General features: G+C 43.7%; 2 protein-coding genes across 3 annotated transcripts in view; one reads left to right on the forward strand and one right to left on the reverse strand.

The window, feature by feature from the left end:
• Positions 1-25543, reverse strand: part of LOC124554795 (excitatory amino acid transporter 1) — a 762497-nt gene that overhangs the window by 62928 nt on the left and 674026 nt on the right. The window lies entirely within an intron of this gene.
• On the forward strand, positions 1125-23560 carry LOC124554797. Its single transcript, XM_047128449.1, has 3 exons — positions 1125-1182; positions 14020-14175; positions 22910-23560. The coding sequence occupies exons 1-3, from the start codon at positions 1143-1145 to the stop codon at positions 23125-23127; spliced, it is 414 nt and encodes a 137-aa protein (XP_046984405.1). The 5' UTR covers positions 1125-1142; the 3' UTR covers positions 23128-23560.

Consider the following 25543-nt stretch of genomic DNA (forward strand, 5'->3'; position numbering starts at 1 on the left):
AGTTGTGTTTCACAAGAACGATATTTTCTGAATCCGTGTTGGCCGTTTGTAAATAAATCGTTTTCTTCGAGGTGATTTATAACCTTGGAGCACAATATATGTTTCAAAACCCTACTGCAAATCGACGTAAGTGATATGGGTCTGTAATTTAGCGGATGACTCCTATTCTTGGATATTGGTGTGACTTGCGCAACTTTTCAGTCTCTGAGTAGAGATCTTTCTACAAGCGTTGTATATGACTGCTAAGTATGGAACTATTGCATCAGCATATCCTGAAAGGTCCCTGACAGTTATACATTCCGCACTGGACTTTGTTTCATAGGCCTAGATTATTATTATATTTCATTTGATCGAAGAGTTTTTTTCGAACCTTTACCGAGTAAGAATATTTGAGAAAGGCATGCCCAAAATATTCGATCGACTCCTGGAGTTTAAAGGTAGTTTGTTGGCTGGAATTAAGATATAACTTGTGTCTAGATTTACATCTAGGAATGAGTGCAATACTTCCCCATTTGCATTTCTCGCTTTAATGTTGCGAGGACGATATTTGGAATTGCAGTTTTAGTGGTCATGTGAGTTTGAGTTATCGTTGCCTGTGCTGCGATGACTTGTTTAGAGCTAGTCTAAAAATGTTGGTTTGCTGCGGATAGTATTTTACATTCTATTTGGGATCCAGACACCGAAAACATCCAATTTCATCGCTCGCAGTGTCAGAAGAAAATGAATTGCCAATCACCGAAACATTGTGCACAATCATTTTTAACCTGGCAGTAAATACTTAAATACATCTTTGAAACTGAGTAAGTATAGAAAGGAATAGTACGGCGTTTATAGGTGTCTGCACTAGACTATTTAACGGTGAAAGTAGCTAAAAATTTCGGCCAAATTTGGTTCCACTTCCCTTGACTGCTTTATCGTGTTATACCACACATACACTGCTTTATGTTCTGAGTGCTCACTAAGCATTGGCGTTTCGGTTGCTTCAGTTGCACATGAAAAAGGTTTGATGGATATCGGCGTTGTGTGGGGAAACTGAAAGTCCTGTTACGAAATCCAGGCTTCCGCGTATTGAGAGGAAATCCTGCGCCGATAAAGAGCGTCTGAACTTAGTCACACGGCCCCAGTCGGCAGCAGCGCCCAGCATGAGGGGCTTCGTTCTCTTACTGGCTCTTCTCATACCAGGTAAAGCTCTCGATCAATTTATGCAAGTGAAAACATTAGTTTTAATCGCTGCCGACTTGCGAATACTCACTAAAATGTACTATTTCATGTGACTAATTTAAAAAATGGCAGGTCAGGGAACATCTGTGTTTTGTAAGAGCTTTGAGGTATTATTCAATATACAGTGACACACTGATTTGATGCTTCTACAAAGCAGGAAGTATTGATTAGCCACACGCAAACGAATGCACGAAGGGCACGGAAAACACTTCTCAGCGCACCAGTGACAGTGTTTATTAGGTCATAAGTGCATTTATTTTTAGGACGTAACTTCTTTTAAGTTGTTAACCTTTTCCAACCTTTTTCTGTGAGTGGATTTCATCCCTGAAACACGACTGTGAGACATCTGTACAATATTCTTCTACGACTGCGATTTCCAGTCACAAATTTCTTGAGACGTAAGAACGGATGGAAGTCAGAAGATACCTTATCTGGTGGACAGGACAGATATTACTATAATTCGTATTTCAGATCACTGTTTCTCCACTGTCAAACCGTATTTGTGGGCATAAGCATTGTCGCGATGTCATCTTTTGTTCCTTTTTTTTCCCAAGAAGAGTATTTTCTCTCTTAATTTTTCGTCCAATTGGGCCAAAAAACGTACGTAGTATTCGTAATTTATTATTTTTTACAGTTTTTTCTGCCGTGCTATATCAAACCAACTGTTATACAATTTTCGCAAGACGGCATATTCACATTAAACGCTTACTGGGAAGAAACAATCGAATGCGTATGACACCAGTACAATTCAAAACGCAATCCATAAAATAATCTACATGGGATAAGTTGACACTGACAGACGGTATGCTATTTGCGCATGTATTTCCACAGTTGGTTTTCCTGCACGGTAGCACAATCACAAGGAAATTAATTTCCTAGCCGTTTCACAAACTGTATAATTAAAAAGTTGTTCTACTTGGATATCAAATCAACGGTGTACGTTTTAAATATGCTGTGTGTGTGTGTGTGTGTGTGTGTGTGTGTGTGTGTGTGTGTAATAGAAATGATCATATATGCGTGATGTATATAAATAAGACAAGGGTAATGCAACCTTAGAGCGTGAAGAATATATGTAAGTATGGTGTGACAAAGAAATACTGTATGGCCTCACTTATGAAACACGGTTAGAAAAATGATATAAAATAAAACGAAAAATAAATCATCAACCAGTAAGTTTCAGTTTACAATTTGTGGAGCAGGCCTGTATCAGACGACAGTTTTCCACGAGGTCAATTTTGGATGGCACTTCTCAGTTTGTGCCTACTCTGAGGAATAAGTGAGAGCACCAATTGTCAATCAGATCGGTCTGGATACTAGGGCTTCCCCTCCTTACTTCATCATGCACATTTATACGGACACATTTAAAGTCTCGACAACATTGTCTAGCTTTCCTTTCACTCTTTATTGTAGGCTCATAAATTAGGTATAACTTATGATGAATTTGAGCAGCTGTAGTTCCTCTGCCACAAAAAAATCTAATTACAGTAATCACTTGGCATCTGACTGGCACAACATTTTCCGAAACCACTGTTGTCTGCTTTCACCCATATTGCGGTATCTACAGAATAAAAAAATTAGCTACATAGCTTCCTTAACAACCAACAGGTAATGATATATTCGTACAACTTTTTCTGAGCTTCCTACCTTTAAAGGTAAGAAATCTGCATTTAGTTTCCGAATGCGCTTCCTATATATCTCGTCTTCGGATCACCATGATTGCTCATTCCCTGAATATATGAATTCACTTCCTATCAGAGTATACCTTCGAATTCCGGGCGGGAAGGAGCGCCTGGTCCCCGGCACGAAACCGCCCGGCGGATTTGTGTCGAGGTCCGGTGAACCGTCCAGTCTGTGGATGGTTTTTAGGCGGTTTTCCATCTGCCTCGGCGAATGCAGGCTGGTGCCCCTTATTCCGCCTCAGCTACACTATGTCGGCGATTGCTGCGCAAACAAGTTCTCCACGTACGCGTGCACCACCATTACTCTGCCACGCAAACATAGGGGTTACACTCGTCTGGTAAGAGACGTTTCCTAGGGGGTTCACCGGAGGCCGAACCGCACAGTAACCCTGGGTTTGGTGCGGAGCGGCGGAGGGGTGAAGTGGACTGCGGTAGTCGTCGTGGGGTTGTGGACCACTGTGGCTGGGGCGGGGACGGAGCATCTCCGTCGTTTCTAGGTCCCCAGTTAAAAAAAAAAAAAAAAAAAAAAAATTGTTCAAATGGCTCTGAGCACTATGGGACTTAACAGCTGTAGTCATCAGTCCCCTAGAACTTAGAACTACTTAAACCTAACTAACCTAAGGACATCACACACATCCATGCCCGAGGAAGGATTCGAACCTGCGACCGTAGCGGTCACGCGGTTCCAGACTGAAGCGCCTAGAACCGCACGGCCACAAAGGCCGGCCCAGTTAACATACAATGCAATGCAATGCAATACAATACAATAAAATACAATACAACATCTTCGAAATTATCAAAGAAAATTCTGTGATTACATCCACCTTTCCATAACACAGCTGCCAAAAAACTTTTCTTTCTTTAATTGCTGCAGGGCATATTTTCTCATCTCTCATCAGAGGGAAACGTAATCGTCGACTCCCAGCTGGACAAGACATATGTGTCTCATAATTCACAGAGAAACATTCTGTTCTCTTCTACTTTTGATGACAACTGATTTAACCTGGAATCAATCCACATTGAGACAGAGGGAAACTGTTTAATTTGCGACACATGATAGCGCTGGAGGCCTGCACAGATGTTAGTAGAGTTATCACTGATGTCATTCCTTGCATCAAATTTTTTTCTGATATGAGGTGGGCTGTGGCAGAAACGCGTCAGTAGCGACATGCATAACCCTTAAGAGCATTCTCAGTTACTAAAGAGACACGTTGCAGTTCACTGTTTGTCTATCATGACAAATTATGAGTCAAAATTTCTGGTTTACCGTTATTACATTACATTTTAGGCGGCTACATTTAACAAATCTTCCCATTTTCCATTAACATTCTCTCCTCATGAATTATAACTAAATTTTTATTTTCACACCTGCACATTCATAATGTAACTCCGTTTTCAGTTTTTGCTACAAAACAAAAATGAACTACACTGTCTGACAAAACAAGTGAAGCCCTCAGAACAGAAGGAAAATTGGAAATGAAACTACAGGAGCTTAGAGTGTATGTTGTTGTTGTTGTTGAAGTCTTCAGTCCTGAGACTGGTTTGATGCAGCTCTCCATGCTACCCTATCCTGTGCAAGCTTCTTCATCTCCCAGTACTTCCTGCGACCTACATCCTTCTGAATCTGTTTAGTGTAATCATCTCTTGGTCTCCCTCAACGATTTTTACCCTCCGCGCTGCCCTGCAATACAAAATTGGTGATCCCTTGATGCCTCAGAATATGCCCTACCAACCGATCCCTTCTTCTAGTCAAGTTGTGCCTCAAACTCCCCTTCTCCCCAATTCTGTTCAATACCTCCTCATTAGTTATGTGATTTACCCATCTAATCTTCAGCATTCTTCTGTAGTATCAGATTTCAAAAGCTTCTATTCTCTTCTTGTCCAAAATAATTTCTCTTCTTCAGAAATGCTTTCCTTGCCATTGCCAGTCTACATTTTATATCCTCTCTACTTTGACCATCATCAGTTATTTTGCTCTCCAAATAGCAAAACTCTTTTACTACTTTAAGTGTCCCATTTCCTAATCTAATTCCCTTAGCATCACCCGACTTAATTCGACTACATTCCATTATCCTCGTTTTGCTTTTGTTGATGTTCATCTTATATCCTCCCTTCAAGACACTGTCCATTCCGTTCAACTGCTCTTCCAAGACCTTTGCTGTCGCTGACAGAATCACATTGTTGTCGGCGAACCTTAAAGGTTTTATTTCTTCTCCATGGATTTCAATACCTACTTCGAATTTTTCTTTTGTTTCCTTTACTGCTTGCTCAATATACCGATTGAATAACATCGGGGAGAGGCTACAACCCTGTCTCACTCTCTTCCCAACCACTGCTTTCCTTTCATGCTTCTCGACTCTTACAACTGCCATCTGGTTTCTGTACGAATTGTAAATAGCCTTTCGCTCCCTGTATTTTACCCCTTCCACCTTCAGAATTTGGAAGAGTATTCCAGTCAACATTGTCAAAAGCTTTCTCTAAGTCTACAAATGCTAGAAACGTAGGTTTGCCTTTTCTTAATCTAGCTTCTAAGATAAGTCGTAGGGTCAGTATTGCCTCACGTGTTCCAATATTTCTGCGGAATCCAAACTGATCTTCCCCAAGGGCGGCTTCTACCAGTTTTTCCATTCATCTGTAAAGAATCTGCGCTAGTATTTTGCAGCCGAGACTTATTAAACTGATAGTTCGGTAATTTTCACATCTGTCAACACCTGCTCTCTTTGCGATAGGAGTTATTTTATTCTTCTTGAAGTCTGAGGGTATTTCGCCTGTCTCATACATTTTGCGCACCAGATGGTAGAATTTTGTCAGGACTGGCTCTCCCAAGGGTGTCGGTAGTTCTAATGCAATGTTGTCTACTCCCGGGGCCTTGTTTCAACTTACGTCTTTCAGTGCTCTGTCAAACTCTTCACGCAGTATCATATCTCCCATTTCATCTTCATCTACATCCTCTTCCATTTCCATAATATTACCCTCAAGTATCTCGCCCTTTATATGTTATTTTAGGTATTACAAAATCGAGTCAAATGTACGAAGAACTGGACACTACGGATGCACTTATCAATACAATGTTGCACCACGTCTGGCGTGAATGCATGCACTGTTTCGGTTGCGAAAGGTGTTAGAAAGCCATTATATGCTGTTAGGAGGAAAGCTGGACCTCAACTGCTGTAAACAGTCCTCGATATACTGGATACTGGCACTGGCACGGATTTTACGTCCGAGCTGGTTCCACGCCTGTTCTATTGGGTAAAGATCTGGGCCTCATGCTGGCCAAAGGAGTACTTCAGTATCGTAAAGACAGTTCGGAGAGACAAGTGCCATGTGAGAATAAGCAGTCTCCTGTCGAAAAATGACAACACGATACTGTCGCATCAGAGGTAAGATACAAGAACAAAAAAATGGTTCAAATGGCTCTGAGCACTATGGGACTTAACAGCTATGGTCATCAGTCCCATAGAACTTAGAACTACTTAAACCTAACTAACGTAAGGACATCACACAACACCCAGATACGAGAACACAGAATATCTATTAGGTACTGTTGTTCCACTCGATTTCCTTCAGTAATTACATGCTGTGACCTGAAATCATACCTGACATCTGTGCACACTGTAACACTAGGAGTGACATCGCTGTACCTTAGAAAAGCATTGGAATAATGAGATCTCTCCTAGGTCGCCGCCATACTCGCTGGCGATGGTCATCCGAGGTATAGTGCGCACACAATGCCGTGGCCGCTAGATGCGCAGTTGGCTGGCGAAGTGTGGCATTGGTGGGGGGGGTTGCTCAGAGCTCTGTTGGGGAAATGCTGAGCGCTTGACGGGAAAGTGCCGATCCAAACTGAAGCCTACACTCACATTCTTTGTAAATATTAAGTGGGATCCCTACATGCCCACACTCGCTTGGTGACCATTCAAAAAGATCTACTGACACCTCTACTTTTGTTAGTATCTAAACAGAATTCCGCCTGGCTTGTTAGCCATTTGTAACTTTCAGAAAAGCACCATGAGTGGCGAATTTTGAATAAAACCTACTCATTTCTCTGGTTGCCATGTCAAAATTTGCTTCTTTTGCCAAAACACAGCGGAGATTACACTGTCTCACCTCACTAAGATGTTGAGACACAACTACGAGAGATTTCTGCAACAGTGGTTTATTAAGTTTAAGTGAGGAACTGAGGAAAAGTAAAGTCAGCAGCTTCTGAAAAAGCACATCCTCGGTACAAAAAAACGTGTAATGACTGCACATACATTCAATAACCCACATCATTTCTCAATCAGCTATCGATAGCCCTTAAAAAATTACATTCTTTGACCGAAAAAGCCTTTAGTTATTGGAATAATACGGTAGTTTTACACAATAACGATATGGTAAAATATTCTCCTCTTTGCGTGCTATCATTTGCCAAAATCTCATTTCGATGTACAAAACAGTTTATGACATATGAGAAATGTTGTGGATATTTCGCTCTGGCTCTATCGATGGCACAGCGCGATCGCCAATGAGTGTGCTTCATCAGATCAATTTTCTCGAGATTGGTGTCTGGCAGACCTCTAACCAAGTCTAAAGAAAAATTTAATATGTTAGCTACATTTAGTATGCAACAACATATTATGTAATATGCACCAAATGCAAAAGCATAGCGATCTCTGCTTTTTATTGGACACTTTTCCGAATTTCGCGCAGTGTCTTACTTTCACGTGAACATTACAATAACTGTGACCGTTAACAAAATGATGGGCACATCATTATGAACGTGACATATAAAGCTGTAAGTAAAGAGAAACGAAATTATTGTACCGAATAGTTTCTGTAAAATCGTTTGAGAAAGATTGCAGCGTGCGCGCCTCGTTTTTGCCATCGCTGACCGGCCGAAAGGTGAGGAATACTTATCGGTCTCCCCTTCTGAACAAACGAATGAACTCTCCTGGCATTTTGGACGAAACCTGGTCACTGCACATCGACCACCGTATCCTCCGCGAGCTGTAGTGCAGAATTACGATTCTTCGCTGAACACAATGTGACGCCATTCGTCAGCAGTCCGTGCTTCCTGGTCGTGGCACCACTCCAAACGTAACCATATGGTTTGTGGTGTTAACGGCAGCCGATATTTGGGAAGTTAATTCTCTAGTCCGGTTGCTGCTAGTCTCTGAGCTATGGTGGGTGATGACAGAGAATGTTACAGGGATCCATTATTTGCACTTGGATAGCAGGTGCTGATGTGAAGGGGCTACGATGTGCTCGGTGCACCGTACGGCGATCCTCTCTGTGGTCGATCGGGACCTTGACGATGAGTCTGCCTGCCATGAACTCCAACATCGAACCACTGACTCACCCGAATGCTTCACAAATCTGCATACTGCACGATTCGGTCAGCCACTCAAATGGAAACCCACAATGGGGTCCCTTTCAAGCTATCAGGTGGTGATAACGCTGACTCACACAAGCACGCAACATCTCAGTGTCCTTCACAGTAATCACTCATCTGATGCTATTCGCGCTCCTTATATGACCTACCAGGAGAATGATATTAATGCACTGTGTTGGCTGTTCTACGTCTCACAGAGAATTGCGTCTCCAATCCTTTACATACTGTGTACGTATACGGAATGCCATTGACCTATAATCTTTTTTTTCTGGACGTTTCACTTTTTTTGATACGCAGTGTATATAGTGAGAAACCTCTCTTCTTGAAAGATCGGTTCTACACTGAAGATTCCTAGGAATACAAGTAATGAGCTTATTTCATTGCACAATGGAAACACTATCAGCTCTGACATAGTAACGAATCTCATTTAATTACCAGGGCACAAACTGAGTAAAACAATCGCTTTACGAAAGACTGCTGTGTTGCACGAAAGAGACATTTGGCGCATGTTTGTTAAAAAATGCGCGAACTTCAAAGACGGAGAGCAAATGCAGCTGGCAAGCATTTCTGCAGGAAAGCTTCCTGGCACTCGCTTAACCAATTACTTGCCTGTCACTCAAAGCTCTTGGCACAACTCCAACACGCGCTGCACGTTCATCTCTCTATGCTTCCGTTTACTTCGGCCACTACTGCCGACGAATGGCCATCCCTTTCTCCTTTCTGAAGCGTTTAGCGTAGATCCGTGTACAAAGACGCCGCCAGTAACGTTCTGAGAGATTCTAAGTACGTAATACCGACGGTGTTGATGAATGACGTCTTAAAACACAGGAATGGGCCCTTTGGACGGCCTGTCGAAGAAGAAGGTGCATCATTAAGATGAACAGTCTTGCCTTCTTGAAAGCTGGTCTAGTAAGTCATGTACAAGGACAGCGTGGTTTTTTATGGTTACAGAGTCATACGAGGGCTTCCTGACAAGACGCAACCTGTAATCTTTGACAGTTTGTAAACATGAGACTTTTCTGTGATATGTAACATACAGGTGGAGAGGCTTCAGTGGCTGTCTAGCCCAGTCCGTTACGAAGGCTGAGTACTTAATTACTAAATACTCAATGTTTATAATCAGTTATTAATACAGAGAACTGAATTACATATCCAGTGATACCACTCACGGGCGGACTGTATAATTAATTTACAAGCTACAAAACATAATTAGCAAGTCTGTATTATAAAGACCTAAGTCGAAACAAGGCCCCAGTAGTAGACAACATTCCACTAGAACTACTGACAGCCTTGGGAGAGCCAGGCCTAACGAAACTCTATCATCTAGTGAGCAAGATGTATGAGACAGATGAAATACCCTCAGACTTCAAGAAGAATATAATAATTCCAATCCCACAGAAAGCAGGTGTTTACAGATGTGAAAATTACCGAACCATCAGTTTAATAAGCCATGGCTGCAAAATACTAACACGAATTCTTTACAGGCGAATGGATAAACTGATACAAGCCGCCCTCGAGGAAGATCAGTTTGGATTCAGTAGAAATGTTGGAACACGTGAGGCAATACTGACCCTACGACTTATCTTCGAAGCCAGATTAAGGAAAGGCAAACCTACATTTCTAGCATTTGTAGACTTAGAGAAAGCTTTTGACAATGTTGACTGGAATACTCTCTTTCAAATGGCAGTGGTAAAACACAGGGAGGGAAAGGCTATTTACAATTTGTACAGAAACCAGATGGCAGTTTTAAGAGTCATGGGGCATGAAAGGAAAGCAGTGGTTGGGAAGGGAGTGAGACAGGGTTGTAGCCTCTCCCCGATGTTATTCAATCTGTATATTGAGCAAGCATTAAAGGAAACAAAAGAAAAATTTGGAGTTGGAATTAAAATCCATGGAGAAGACATAAAAACTTTGAGGTTCGCCGATGACATTGTAATTCTGTCAGAGACAGCAAAGGAACTGGAAGAGCATCTGAACGGAATGGACAGTGTCTTGAAAAGAGGATATAAGATAAACATCAACAGAAGCGAAACGAGGATAATGGAATGTAGTTGAATTAAATCGGGTGATGCTGCGGGAATTGGATTAGGAATTGAGACACTTAAAGTAGTAAATGAGTTTTGCTATTTGGGAAGCAAAATAACTGATGATGGTCGAAGTAGAGAGGATGTAAAATGTAGACTGGCAATGGCAAGGAAAGCGTTTCTGAAGAAGAGAAATTTTTAACATCAAGTATAGATTTAAGTGTCAGGAAGTCGTTTCTGAAAGTATTTGTATGAAGTGTAGCCATGTATGGAAGTGAAACGTGGACGATAAATAGTTTGGACAAGAAGAGAATAGAAGCTTTCGAAATGTGGTGCTACAGAAGAATGCTGAAGATTAGATGGGTAGAACACACAACTAATGAGGAGGTATTGAACAGAATTGGGGAGAAGAGGAGCTTGTGGCACAACTTGACTAGAAGAAGGGACCGGTTGGTAGGACATGTTCTGAGGCATCAAGGGATCACAAATTTAGAATTGGAGGGCAGCGTGGAGGGTAAAAATCGTCGAGGGAGACCAAGAGATGAATACACCAAGCAGATTCAGAAGGATGTAGGTTGCAGTAGGTACTGGGAGATGAAGAACCTTGCACAGGATAGGGTAGCATGGAGAGCTGCATCAAACCAGTCTCTGGACTGAAGACCACAACAACATGTTATAAACTACCCTGAGCCTTCTTGACGTAACGATGCATTGCCTAGCACAAGAGCATCGGATCGCGAGGGTGGATTAATTTTAACGTAAAGTGTTCAATTTATTTAAGAAAGCTACAAGATACTATAAATCAGTAGAAGACGGGATTATTGCATTTAAATCTTGGCCCAATGCACGCCAGTTCGGAAGACGACGTTTTTCGCGCTGGAATCGCTCTTAAGGAACAATCACAGTGCCCAACCTAGCATCGAGGTGTTGTCTTGAACCACCGCCCAGAATGTCATAGAAACGGTCAACGCTGCACCTCGCCTGGAATAACAAGACTTCCATAATACTTCGCGGCTTCTTTACACGCTGATTCACATCAATGTTTCGTATATCGCATGTGCAAGCCGAACGAAAATCGTTTTTTAGTGTTTTATAGCGTGCCAAGGTTAGTCTTGCAAGAGACTATGACCTTCTGCAAGGAGAATTGATTGTACGCATTCTTTAGTTCATAATGGTAAATCATTCGACCACTATCACTCATGACAAAGTCATACAAGGACTCGAGCCTGGATCAAAGACTTTCGCGGGTTATGTTTTTCCAGCTGAGACAGATTTTTGTGAAAGATCAGTAGAGGTCACAAATACCTATGATGTATAGGCACACTCCAATGAAAACTGCACATATCAATTCGAAGTACGACAGTGATTCATTAAGTTAAGAGACGGAAATATATTAACATTCATATATGGAAAGCATTTTCGAATGTCTTTATGTAGGTACCCACGACATCGTTTTGAAACAGTGCGTTGGTCGTTGTTTCAGCATAAATACTATCCATCAACAACTTGTATTAAACACTAATAATTACAGTGTTACGCAGTTCGAAGACGCAGCACGCGAGAATCGGATCCAGTGCATCATATTAACCGCATTCTAATGTCTGTTCATGACACAGTGATTTATGACATAATTCAGACGTATATCCGAGAAGGTAGTGGAAACCGAGACCTCCATTTTAAGAAACAGTAATGCACTATCTATTACGTTATAGTTAAATAGCACGGAGTTCAGTATATGGGGTAAATGCACACCCACAGTGTCAGCTGGCAACCTGTCTTCATCCAAGTGATGCGGAAGTGAGAGGGAAATGCGAAGAATCTTCTGAAGCTAAGTCTGGGGTAAACTTCTCACTCATAAATCTGTTAGCGTGCAGAGAAATTACAGCGAGAAAGTTTTCTGAGAGTACGGGAATAACTTTGAGGAACAGAATGAAGTAAGTAAATTTTTCGGCCCATGGCGGAGGTGACATGTGTCTCAACAAAGTTTCGACCATTTCAAATATAATCTGATTAGGGCGCCTTTCTGTAATTATGGACGTGTCTTTGGTCTACTGCTTCACGCATTAAACAAAACAGCAATGTAGTTAGTGGGTTTCAGCAGGTGGCTCTTCAAGAAACTTGTTCGGAAACGTTATGGATAGCGTATAGTGGCATGAGAAAGGGTTTATACCTTTTTATTACCTTGGAAAAGATAACACATTATGCGGGCAGACGATGGTAGAATGTTTTTAGCTGGTTTAATATGATCCTTAGAGTGTCCAGTTTTACGATTCATTCATATGAAGTGTTCATAAATGTTAAGATATGTTAAAACCGCGATTTATTGCGTAGGGGCCTGGCGCACCCGAGCGCTCGAATGGAACCGCTGTAATACTCGGATAGTATCACAGAGGGCATAAGTATAAAGTAAAATACTATTCTCAACAAGATTTCTCTTCGTCACATGATTCGTTGGCGGTAAACAGTCTGAAAGGACGTGCTTGTCTCGCAACTTGTGGCTTACATGAAGTAAAACGTGAGTGCTTGCAAAGGAGAAATAAAACGTGAGTGCTTGAAAATGACAAACAAACGTATTTATAAGGACAGAAAAAATTCGTAAATTGATCTCAATCGTGCGAAACGCGCTTCGATTGGTAAGCGGAAGCTAGTTAATCGCTATAATTTCATCAAAATGAGAGAGTTCCGTCATTGGCGAAAAAGAGACCAACTGTACGGTGCTGGCATTGCCGGTTTGAATATTAAAAAACACAAGTTGAAACTGTAAAAGGTTGTTTATTCAAAACATCGTTTTTCAAGTTGGCAGGAGCTATACTTCATGAAATATACGTGCAATTATATTATAACGTTTTGTAGTTTATGAGTCTGCGTTTCTTCTTTGTAGTACGGAGGATTGTTGCGATATATTTTAATTTCGATTTTTGGTGCACGGTTTTGTAACGACTTTGTTGTTAAAAACCATTTTTAAAATATCTCTACGTATCACTTTAGACAATATCATCAGTTTCAAAGAAGTTTTTGTAATTTTGTTCGAAGTTGAAAATTGTGGCGTTGAGAGCTCCCACGTACCGCCCACGCACTCCGTGAAGGCCTTTCATCGCTGTCGTGTAATGTCCTCTGGGTATAAGATTTTTACTTAAAAAATACATAATACATTCTTAAGGGTGTACAATAAAGGTCTAAGGTCAGGAATATCGGTTCAAGGATCTAGCGTCATCCTGGTCTATTCCCCGCAGTGGCGAAAACCACGCATGCCTCCTTGACTAACTGGACGAACAAAATACTCGAAAAGAGGTCTGAACTTTAAATGAAAAATACTTTTCTATCGGGGCAATACACCTATTTACAAATTTCGTTTGTCGACGGAAAAACATGAAAAAATGGAGTTTAATTATTGGAATATCCAGCCTATCACCAGATCTGGTCTCAACCTACTTCAGCACTGATAGAAATTGGGGACTGGAAACAGTTCTGGATCGTCTGAAGAGTTGACGAAAGCTGTGGACGGGCGTTTTGTGGCTCGTGTATGGAAGAAAGGTAGATACAGCTCACTGACCTAAAAGGAGAAAACGTCCACAAACGTGTTCATTTTTAGCTAAAAAATGAATGTTTCGTAGATGGATAAAATCTACAAGTCGCACCTGTGAAGAATAGTCGAAAATAGCACTGTGCACATGCTATTGTAACATGGTAGGTGTACGAGTGTAGATGGCATTACGTTGTGCAGGAGATGTGGCGCGAGCGACCGCCGAGCCGGAGGTGCTGACGTGCTTCCACTGCGGCGACGAGGCGCAGGACGGGGAGCCGCCATGCAACACGCAGCCGCCTCAGGTGGCCACCTGCCCCGAGGCCAACTACTGCCTCAAGATACTCTTCCAAAACGGTAACCGTCAGTTCTACCTCATCTTCCTAAATTATTTCTGTCTTTAGTTTTATGTGGCATTAGGCCACCTAGCCAGATCATTACACTACTGGCCATTAAAGATGTTACACCAAGACGAAACGCAGATAATAAACGGGTATCACTGGACAAATATATTAGAACTTACATGTGATTACATTTTCACGCAGTTTGGGTGCATAGATCCTGAGAAATCAGTACCCAGAACAACCACCTCTGGCCGTGGTAACGGCCTTGATACGTTTGGACAGTCAAACAGATATTGGATGGGGCGTACAGGTACAGCTGTCAATGCAGCTTCAACACGATACCAACAGTTCATCAAGAGTAGTGACTGGCATGTTGTGACGAGCCAGTTGCTCGGCCACCATTGACCAGACGTTTTCAATTGGTGAGAGATCTGGAGAATGTGCTGGCCAGGGCAGCAGTCAAAGATTTTCTGTATCCAGAAAGGTCCGTGCAGGACCTGCAACATGCGGTCGTGCATTGTCGTGCTGAAATGTAGGGCTTCGCAGGGATCGAATGAAAGGTAGAGCCACGGGTCGTAAAACATCTGAAACGTAACGTCCACTGTTCAAAGTGCCGTCAATGCGAACAAGAGGTGACCGAGACGTGTAATCAATATCACCCCATACCATCACGCCGGGTGACACCCCAGTGTGGCGGTGACGAATACACGGTTCCAATGTACGTTGACCGCGATGTCACCGAACACGGATGCGACCATCATGATGCTGTAAACAGAACCTGGATTCATCCGAAAAAATGACGTTTTGCCATTCGTGCACCCAGGTTCGTCGTCGAGTACACCATCGCAGGCGCTCCTGTCTCTGATGCAGCGTCAGAGGTAATCACAGCCACGGTCTCCGAGCTGATAGTCCATGCTGCTGAAAACGTCGCCGAACTGTTCGTGCAGATGGTTGTTGTCTTGCAAACGTCCCCATCTGTTGACTCAGGGATCGAGACATGGCTGCACGATCCGTTACAGCCATGCGGATAACATGCCTGTCATCTCGACTGCTAGTGATACGAGGCCGTTGGGATTCAGCACAACGTTCCGTATTACCCTCCTGAACCCACTGATTCCATATTCTGTTAACAGTCATTGGATCTCGACCAACGCGAGCAGAAGTGTCGTGATACGATAAACCGCAATCACGATAGGCTACAATCCGACCTTTATCAAAGTCGGAAGCGTGATGGAACGCATTTCTCCTCCTTACACGAGGCATCACAACAAGGTTTCACCAGGCAACGCCGGTCAACTGCTGTTTGTGTATGAGAAATCGGTTGGAAACTTTGCTCATGTCAGCACGTTGTAGGTGTCGCCACCGGTGCCAACCTTGTGTGAATGCTCTGAAAAGCCATTCATTGGCGTATCACAGCATCTTCTTCCTGTCGGTTAAATTTCGCGTCTGTAGCACATCATCTTCGTGGTGTAGCAATTTTAATAGCCAGTAGTGTAGTTTTTTAGGTCCGGGTCACCTCTTACCTACGCATCCGACATCAATAAGAACATAGGACAAACGTTACAAGCAGGAGAAGCCACTGTAATGCCGTGAAACACCGCCTCTAGCCATTATAATGGCCTTAATTAGATAGCATCGAGCTATCAAGTTGCTGGGGTGTTGACTAGTACGTTTCTCCAGCTGTTACAAATAGCCGCGCAGAGTGGCCGCACGGCCTAGGGCGACCAGTCACGGACTGCGTGGTCCTTCCGCCGGAGATCAGAGTCCTCCATCGAGCATGAGTGTGTTTGTTGTTCTTAGCGCAGGCGCGAGAGACCGTACAGATGACAAACTTAGATGCAGCACCTACATGTACGCCATAGTGTGGAGGATGAAAACCGAGACAAAAAGAAGACAGACAGAAATGAATTAGTCTAAACATAACGTACAGGTAAAAAATGGTTCAAATGGCTCTGACCACTATGGGACTTAACATCTATGGTCATCAGTTCCCTAGAACTTAGAACTACTTAAACCTAACTAACCTAAGGACAGCGCACAACACCCAGTCATCACGAGGCAGAGAAAATCCCTGACCCCGCCGGGAATCGAACCCGGGAACCCGGGCGTGGGAAGCCAGAACGCTACCGCACGACCACGAGCTGCGGACAATGTACAGATATCACAATATATTACATATAACTAAAGCTCAACGTGAATAGATGTAAACAGTGTCGGCGCATCGTCGTAATTGCCACAAGTAAACACGGCACTTTAATCATGTCAATAGCGTAATTATCTTAGTAACAGCTTTAGTAGTTAGCATAGTAATTATAGATTAGCATAGATCTTCATGGTTAAAGGTAAGCAAAGGATTGAAGACTGAGGATCAATGACCTGGTGACTAATTCCAAGGCTTTCAACCTCAGTTCCCCAGGGTGGAGGGACTATAAACTTCTTCCTTTCCTATCTTCTTTCCTCTTCTTCATTCTAAACTATATTTTAGTATTTCTTTTTCAAAATTAAATTTCTTGTAAATTTTTGTTAAACGATTTGGGAAAGCTGCCATAAAGAAAAGAAAAGAAAAAAGAAAGACAAATAGCAAACAAAGATAACCAAGTAAAAGAAAACAAACCACGATCAACTATGACCCGCCTCCACGTGGCGGGGCATGGGCAAATGTGCGATCGGATGCGGGAACTGGTGTGGAGGTTCAGTCACATCAGCGCCCATATACCGATCGCAGCGGCCAAGTGGTCAATAAAAACCCACCTTAAGCAATTAGGTGGTGGGTCATAAAATCAGGGCGGCAAGTGAAAAAAAAGTGTTCTTAGCATAAGTTATTTTAAGTTAGTGTAAGTAGCGTGTAAGTCCAGGGGCCGATGCCCTCAGAAGTTTGGTCCTTTAGGAATTCACACTCATTTTTACAAATAAGCCCAGACATTTTGTGCGGGATTAAGATTAAAAGATTCGGTAAGCAGCCGAGGTACGAAAGGGCGTTAGAGTTTTCGCCAAATAAGGAACGTATGCGTGTAGCTCTAGAACATGGCTGGTCTTATCTTGAAAGTCGAGAGAGTGTACAGCATAATCATCATCGCTATTGTTGAAATAACTATCCTGGTTCATATTCACAGTAATGTCAATGAGTGACAACAGTCACGGATTGATAAAGCCCCCAAAACATTACGCAACCACCTTCGGCGTGAACTAGGCCCACCACACCTTGAGGGTTGAACGCCTCACTCGGCTGTCGCCGCATTCGCCGCCTTGCATAATTTTTAAAACAGGCAAAATAGCGATTCGTCGGACCACATTACACAACTTCAGTCAGGTGAAGTCCAATCATTAAAACTTCTCGAGTGATCAGCATAGTGGTGGCGTCTTCTTGCCACAACGTTTCAGTAAGATCCGTGCCCATCATCTACGGCTGAAGATCACTTCGAAAGTGCACTAGCCATTGAATATCACCTGAGTAAAAAATCCGTCCGGGACATTTCAGGCCCTATGAAGCCAACCTAGTCGACTGTCGATTGGTTGGTTCATTTGGGAAAGGGGACCAAACAGCGAGATCACCGGTCCCACCGCATTAGGGAAGGATGGGGAAGGAAGTCGGTCGTGCCCTTGAAAAGGACCGATCCCGGCATTTGCCTGAAGCGATTTAGGGAAATCACGGAAAACCTAAATTTGAATCTCCGGACGCGGGTTTGAACCGTCGTCCTCCAGAATGCGAGCCCGGTATGCTAACCACTGCGCCACCTCGCTCGGTAGTCGATTGTTGGTCATATGATTGTGAAATGCGAAGTAACAACCGCAGCTAACAAAGACCAGGCACACCTCATGCACTGACGCACAGGGACCGCGGAGAATTGCGTAGGGTGGCTGCAAAACATCGCACGAAATCAGCGAAAGTAATAATTCGTGAGTTCCAAAGAGATATCAGCTGTCCAGCTTATATAATAACTGTGCTAGGGAGTTAAAAATAACGGGGTGCAATGGTCGAGGAGCCACACATTTCTACAGGGTGGTTCACTGATCGTGGCCGGGCCAAATATATCACGAAATAAGTGTCAAACGAAAAAACTACGAAGAATGTGCCGGCCGAAGTGGCCGTGCGGTTAAAGGCGCTGCAGTCTGGAACCGCAAGACCGCTACGGTCGCAGGATCGAATCCTGCCTCGGGCATGGATGTCTCTGATGTCCTTAGATTAGTTAGGTTTAACTAGTTCTAAGTTCTAGGGGACTAATGACCTCAGCAGTTGAGTCCCATAGTGCTCAGAGCCATTTGAACCATTTGAACAAAGAACGAAACTCGTCTAGCTCTAAGGGGGAAACCAGATGGCGCTATGGTTGGCCCGCTAGATGGCGCTGACATAGGTCAAACGGATATCAACTGCGTTTTTTTAAATAAGAACCTCCATTTTTTATTACATATTCATGTAGTACGTAAAGAAATATGAATGTTTTAGTTGGACCACTTTTTCGCTTTGTGATAGATGGAAACGTCAAATGGTTCAAATGGCTCTGAGCACTATGCGACTTAACTTCTGAGGTCATCAGTCGCCTAGAACTTAGAACTAATTAAACCTAACTAACCTAAGGACATCATACACGTCCATGCCCGAGGCAGGATTCGAACCTGCGACCGTAGCGGTCCCTCGGTTCCAGACTGTAGCGCCCAGAACCGCACGGCCACTCCGGCCGCCGATGGAAACGTCGAAGTACGTGGTATCACGTAACATTCCGTCAGTGCGGACGGTATTTGCTTCGTGATACATTACCCGTGTTAAAATGGACCGTTTACCAATTACCGGAAAGGTCGATATCGTGTTTATGTATGGCTATTGTGATCAAAATGCCCAACGGGCGTGTGCTACGTATGCTGCTCGGTATCCTGGACGACATCATCGAAGTGTCCGTCCGTTCGCCTGATAGTTACGTTATTTAAAGAAACAGGAAGTGTTGAGCCACATGTGAAACGTCATCCACGACCTGCAACAAATGATAATGCCCAAGTAGGTGTTTTAGCTGGTGTCGCGGCTAATCTGCACATCAGTAGCAGACAAATTGCTTGAGAATCGTAGATTGATACAACAACATCGATTGCACCCGTACCATATTTCTATGCACCAGGAATTGCATGGCGACGACTTTGAACGTCGTGTACAGTTCTGCCACTGGGCACAAGAGAAATTACGGAACGATGACAGATTTTTTGCACGCGTTCCATTTAGCGACGAAGCGTCATTCACCAACAGCGGTAACGTAAACCGGCATAATATGCACTACTGGGCTACGGAAAATCCACGATGGCTGCGACAAGTGGAACATGAGCGACCTTGGCGGGTTAATGTATGGTGCGTCATTATGGGAGGAGGGATAATTGGCCCCCATTTTATCGATGGCAATCTAAATGGTGCAATGTATGCTGATTTCCTACGTAATGTTCTACCGATGTTACTACAAGATGTTTTACTGTATGACAGAATGGCGATGTACTTCCAACATGATGGATGTCCGGCACATAGCTAGCGTGCGGTTGAAGCGGTACTGAATAGCATATTTCATGACAAGTGGATTGGCCGTCGAAGCCCGCACGTTCACCGAATCTGACGTCCCCGGATTTCTTTCTGTGGGGAATGTTGAAGGATATTTGCTATCGTGATCCACCGACAAGGCCTGACAACATGCGTCAGGGCATTGTCAATGCATTACGGAAGGCGAACTCTTCGCTGTTGAGAGGAATGTCGTTACACGTATTGCCAAATGCATTGAGGTTGACGGACATCATTTTGAGCATTTATTGCATTAATGTGGTATTTACAGGTAATCACGCTGTAACAGCATGCGTTCTCAGAAATGATAAGTTCACAACGGTACATGTATCACATTGGAACAACCGAAATAAAATGTTCAAATGTACCTACGTTCTGTATTTTAATTTAAGAAAACCTACTTGTTACCAACTGTTTGTCTAAATTTGTGAGCCATATGTTTGTGACTGTTACAGCGCCATCTGTCACAAAGCGAAAAAAGTGGTCCAACTAAAACATTCATATCTTCACGTACTACACGAATATGTAATAACGCAGTTGATATTCGTTTGACCTATGGCAGCGCCATCTAGAGGGCCAACCATAGCGCCATTTGGTTTCCCCCTTCAAGCTAGACAAGTTTCGTTCTTCGTAGTTTTTTCGTTTGATGCGTATTTCGCGAGATATTTGGCCCGGTCACGATCAGTGGACCACCCTGTATAGAAATAGCTAAGCGGCGCTGGACATGATGTGAAGAGCGGTGGCACTGGACAGTGGATGACTCGAAAGAGTGACGAATCACTCTGTACCCTGTGACAATCCGATGGAACGTCGGGTTTAACGAATGACTGTGAAAGGTTACCTGCCATAATGCGTATTGCCAACACAGCGTGTGCAGCGCACGGTAGCCGCGCGGTCTTCGGCGTCTTGTCACGGTCCGCGCGGCTCGCCCCGTCGGAGGTTCGACTCCTCCCTCGGGCATTGGTGTGTGTGTGTCCTCCTTAGCGTTAAGTTAAAGTTAGATTAAGTAGTGTGTAAGCTTGGAGACCGATGACCTCAGCAGTTTGGTCCCAGAAGACCTTACCACGAATTTCCAACACAGGATGTTTTTCACGATTAGGAGGTGGTCCCCTTATTGCACTTAACAAAACGATAATTGCGGAAAGTAGTAAATATCTTCTACAACAATTTGTACTGCGTACAGGAGCACTATGGTGACGATGATTGAATCAGCATGACAACGCACCCTGTCATACATATACATCTACATGGATACTCTGCAAATCACATTTAAGTGCCTGGCAGAGGGTTCATCGAACCACCTTCACAATTCTCTATTATTCCCATCTCGTATAGCGCGCGGAAAGAATGAACACTTATATCTTCCCATACGAGCTCTGATTTCCCTTATTTTATCTTGGTGATCGTTGCTCCCTATGTAAGTCGGTGTCAACAAAATATTTTCGCATTCGGAGGAGAAAGTTGGTGATTGGAATTTCGTGAGAAGATTCCGTCGCAACGAAAAACGCCTTTCTTTTAATGATGTCCAACCCAAGTCCTGTATCATTTCTGTGACACTCTCTCCCATATTTCGCGATAATACAAAACGTGTTGCCTTTCTTTGACCTTTTTCGATGTACTCCGTCAGTCCTATCTGGTAAGGATCCCACACCGCTCAGCAGTATTCTAAAAGAGGAGGGACAAGCGTAGTGTAGGCAGTCTCCTTAGCAGGTCTCTTACATTTTCTAAGTGTCCTGCCAATAAAACGCAGTCTTTGGTTAGCCTTCCCCACAGCATTTTCTGTGTGTTGCTTCCAGTTTAAGTTGTCCGTAATCGTAATACCTAGGTATTATGTTGAATTTACGGCTTTTAGATTAGACTGATTTATCGTATAACCGAAGTTTAACGAGTTCCTTTTAGCACTCATGTGGATGACGTCACACTTTTCCTTATTTAGGGTCAACTGCCACTTTTCGCACCATTCAGATATTTCTTCTAAATCGTTTTGAAGTTTGTTTTGATCTTCTGATGACTTTATTAGTCGACAAACGACAGCGTCATCTGCAAACAACCGAAGACAGCTACTCAGATTGTCTCCCAAATCGTTTATATTGATAAGGAACAGCAAAGGGCCTATAACACTACCTTGGGGAACGCCGGAAATCACTTCTGTTTTACTCGATGACTTTCCGTCAATTACTTCCAACTGTGACCTCTCTGACAGGGAATCACAGATCCAGTCGCATAACTGAGACGATATTCCATAAGCACGCAATTTCACTACGAGCCGGTTTTGTGGTACAGTGTCAAAAGCCTTCCGGAAATCCAGATTCACTACGAGCCGCTTGTGTGGTACAGTGTCAAAAGCCTTCCGGAAATCCAGAAATACGGATACATCTGAAATCCATTCTCAATAGCAGTCAGGACTTCATGTGAATAAAGAGCTAGTTGTGTTTTATAAACCCATGTTAACTATGCTTCAATATACCGTTTTCTTCGAGGTAATTCATTATGTTCGAACACAATATATGTTCTAAAATCCTGCTGCACATCGACATTAACGATATAGGCCTGTAATTTAGTGGATTACTCCCACTACCTTTCTTGAATATTGGTGTGACCTGCGCAACTTTCCAGTCTTTGGGTACGGATCTTTCGTCGAGCGAACGGTTGTATGTGATTGTTAAGTGTGGATCTAATGCATCAGCATACTCCGAAAGGAACCTAATTGGTATACAGTCTGTACCAGAAGACGTGCTTTTATTAAGTCATTGAAGTTGCTTCACTACTCCGAGGATATTTACTTCTAGGTTACTCATGTTGGCAGAATCTGTGAGGCAACGGCTGTGGACAACAACATTCCTGAAATGGACTGGCCCACCCATAGCCTGGACGTGAATCCAGTGGAAGACCACTGGCATGAGTTAGAGCATGACCTTCGCTCCAGACCCCAGCGTCCTGCACGACTACCTTTCCTGGTTTCGGCTTTTGAAGAAAAATGGGTTGCCACTCCTCCTCAGGCCTTTAGACACCTCTCTGATAGTGTCCCCAGCGGAGTTCGAGCAGATAGTAAGGCGACGGTGGACACATCCTATATTAATCTCCACCAAAAGGTGTCCGGATAGTTTTGATCAAATGATGCAGATGATGCTGTCATTGTCCGACAGCAGTAGTATTGGAGAGAAGAATTGTGCAAGCAGGTTGTCGCTGGCTCAGGTGGACGTGCTATTTTCGGCAGGATCCGTCCAGCGCGGCTGCGCGCCACGGGCGACGGCGTGGGGGCGTCGCGTGCGGGTCGGCTGCGTGGAGCCGGTGCGCGATGACACCAGCGTGCTGCGATACTGCGCCTGCGACACGCACCTCTGCAACGGAGCGCCGCCACAGCCGACCGACAACTTGCTGCTGCTGGTTTTGTTATTCTGGGCCTGTCTGCTGTTCTTCACGGGCGGACAATAACCAACCGCGTGCAGTACCCTCCGTGTCTAATTACTGTGTAGCGGTTAACACCTCTGCTTGGAAACGTGACTCAAAGATTTCGAAGCCCATAAGGTAACTGAAAACCAGACTTTACCTACTGAAGTGCCAACGGCGCCATCGTCTAATAACAACTTTCTACAAGTACTGGGTGTCTCAGTGCTTATGTCATCACCAGAAATTTTTCTACATAAATGACAACTTTCAGGGTAGGTGGTGTTAGGAGTGTGAAAATCTTCCGCGCTAATACGCAATTGTTGCGTGAATTACCTTAGAAATCTGAACATTTGAGCCCGTCCACGGAAGGTCGACCGATGAATATTTAGCTCGATACTGACTGAAATGGCTTTTCGCTGCAGCGTACGTCTACATGGAAACGTGACTTCGTGCCAAGCTCCTTAAGTTGTCAGCAGGTTTACAGTGCGCCAGTATATTATCCCCCGCCTGGTACAACAGTGTTCATGTGGTTATGTTGGATTCCCGCTGAGGGGATCGGATTTATATCAGGAGAACTTCGGACAACACAACACCAAGGTCTTCTAACATATCGAAATTGCTCGTATTATAAACAACATTAGACACAACTAAGACGAACTCTGTTTTTTCTAAATACGAAAGCCTCACAAACGCCCTAATCGTTTTACATCAACATTCTCTCTCTCTCTCTCTCTCTCTCTCTCTCTCTCTCTCTCTCTCTCTCTCTCTCTCTCTCTCTCTCTCTCTTTTTCTCCTTTTTACACACACACACACACACACACACACACACACACACACAAACACACACACACACGCAGGTGAAACGCCAGAGAACTTTTATGCAAGACAGGAAATGAAGAGGATTTGATAAAAATCCTGACCCAGGTTTTATGACGACGAGGTCAGTGCCACTTAAAAACTATCGGTGGTGTTGAATGAACTAATGGAGGGAGAAAATGACAGCATGGGGTCTGCAATATGACCCTCTTTGTAACTACTGAAAGACGCACTGCATGGTACATTTATTGTGGCGCTATATATATATCGAATGGAGAGTGTTTTCTCTAGTGCAGTGTTGTCAGAGATAATTTATGTGATAGTGCTGAAGTAAAGGATGTTACATAATGTTTCCTCAGGATAAGTATTTTTGCTATGTGAATTAAATGCATTCTTTTCTCATGCTGAACGAGTAAATAAAAAATTTAATCTATCATAGTATCCTCTCATGCCTGTCGAAAATTTGTTTTCAGACAGATTTTTGTCTTTTCCTGGATGCAAAAGTGTTCCGCTACAGCAGATTTATCAAACTACTCCCGCTTTGCAGTTACCTTATGCTCCTGATTTTGTTAATGCAGCACTCTCGATGTTGTACCGACGCACATCTGACCAAAACTACAATGTAGTTGCTACTTTATCCACATGACTGTTACAAACCGTAAACATCCCTCTGTCTCATTTCTATATTACATGGATAAATCGTTTATGTAATGTGTTTTTTAGACAGTCAGTCATGTGGATTGTGCAGACGGCTAATGTGTTACTACAGAGTCTTCGTGATCATCGTAATGTACTTCTTACGTCAGAGGACCCCTACTCTTTCTTTATTAAGGCGTTCTTGAGACATTCCACTTCACTTCTCTTCCACTCTGGTTCATGCCTCTAAGCGGATGTACGCTGCAAGTCACTTCAGTCAGCGACTCTCAGTGTGCAACTATCCGGTATCAAGGGACTAGTCCCTTGAAAATGTCCTCCACAGACGGAGATACAAAGCTGAAATATTCAAATGTGTTCATTTGCCTACGACAGGATAGCTCGGAAAATTTAATCAAGTTCTGTCTCTATTTTTGATGTTAGCCTTTTGTCCGGACTGAAGAACGTCGTAGTAACAACCTTTCTTCTAATGAAGGTGTCATACAGACTCCTTTGCTACATTTTTCTGCTTAACACAGTATTGTATTGCATGTTAACCGGGGGCCTAGAAACGACGGAGAGGCTCCGTCCCCGTCGCAGCCGCAGTGGTCCACAATCCCACGACGACTACTGCAGTCCATTTCACCCCTCCGCCGCCCCACACCGAACCCAGGGTTATTGTGCGGTTCGGCCCCCGGTGGAATCCCCCTCCCTCCCCCCCCCCCCCCCACACCCCTTCCAGGGAACGTGACGAGTGTAGCTCCTACATGTGCTTGGTAAAGTAATGGTGGCGTATGCGTACGTGGAGAACTTGTTTGCGCAGTAATCGCCGACATAGTGTAGCTGAGGCAGAATAAGGGGAACCAGCCCGCAAGCGCCGAGGCAGATAGAAAACCGCCTAAAAACCATCCACAGACTGGCCGGCTCACCGGACCTCGACACAAATCCGCCGGGTGGATTCGTGAGGGGGACGAGGCTCTCCTTCCCAATCCGGAAAGCCGTGCGTTAGACC

This window comes from Schistocerca americana, chromosome X (assembly GCF_021461395.2).
Source record: "Schistocerca americana isolate TAMUIC-IGC-003095 chromosome X, iqSchAmer2.1, whole genome shotgun sequence".
In the NCBI taxonomy this organism is placed as follows: Eukaryota; Metazoa; Arthropoda; class Insecta; order Orthoptera; family Acrididae; genus Schistocerca; species Schistocerca americana.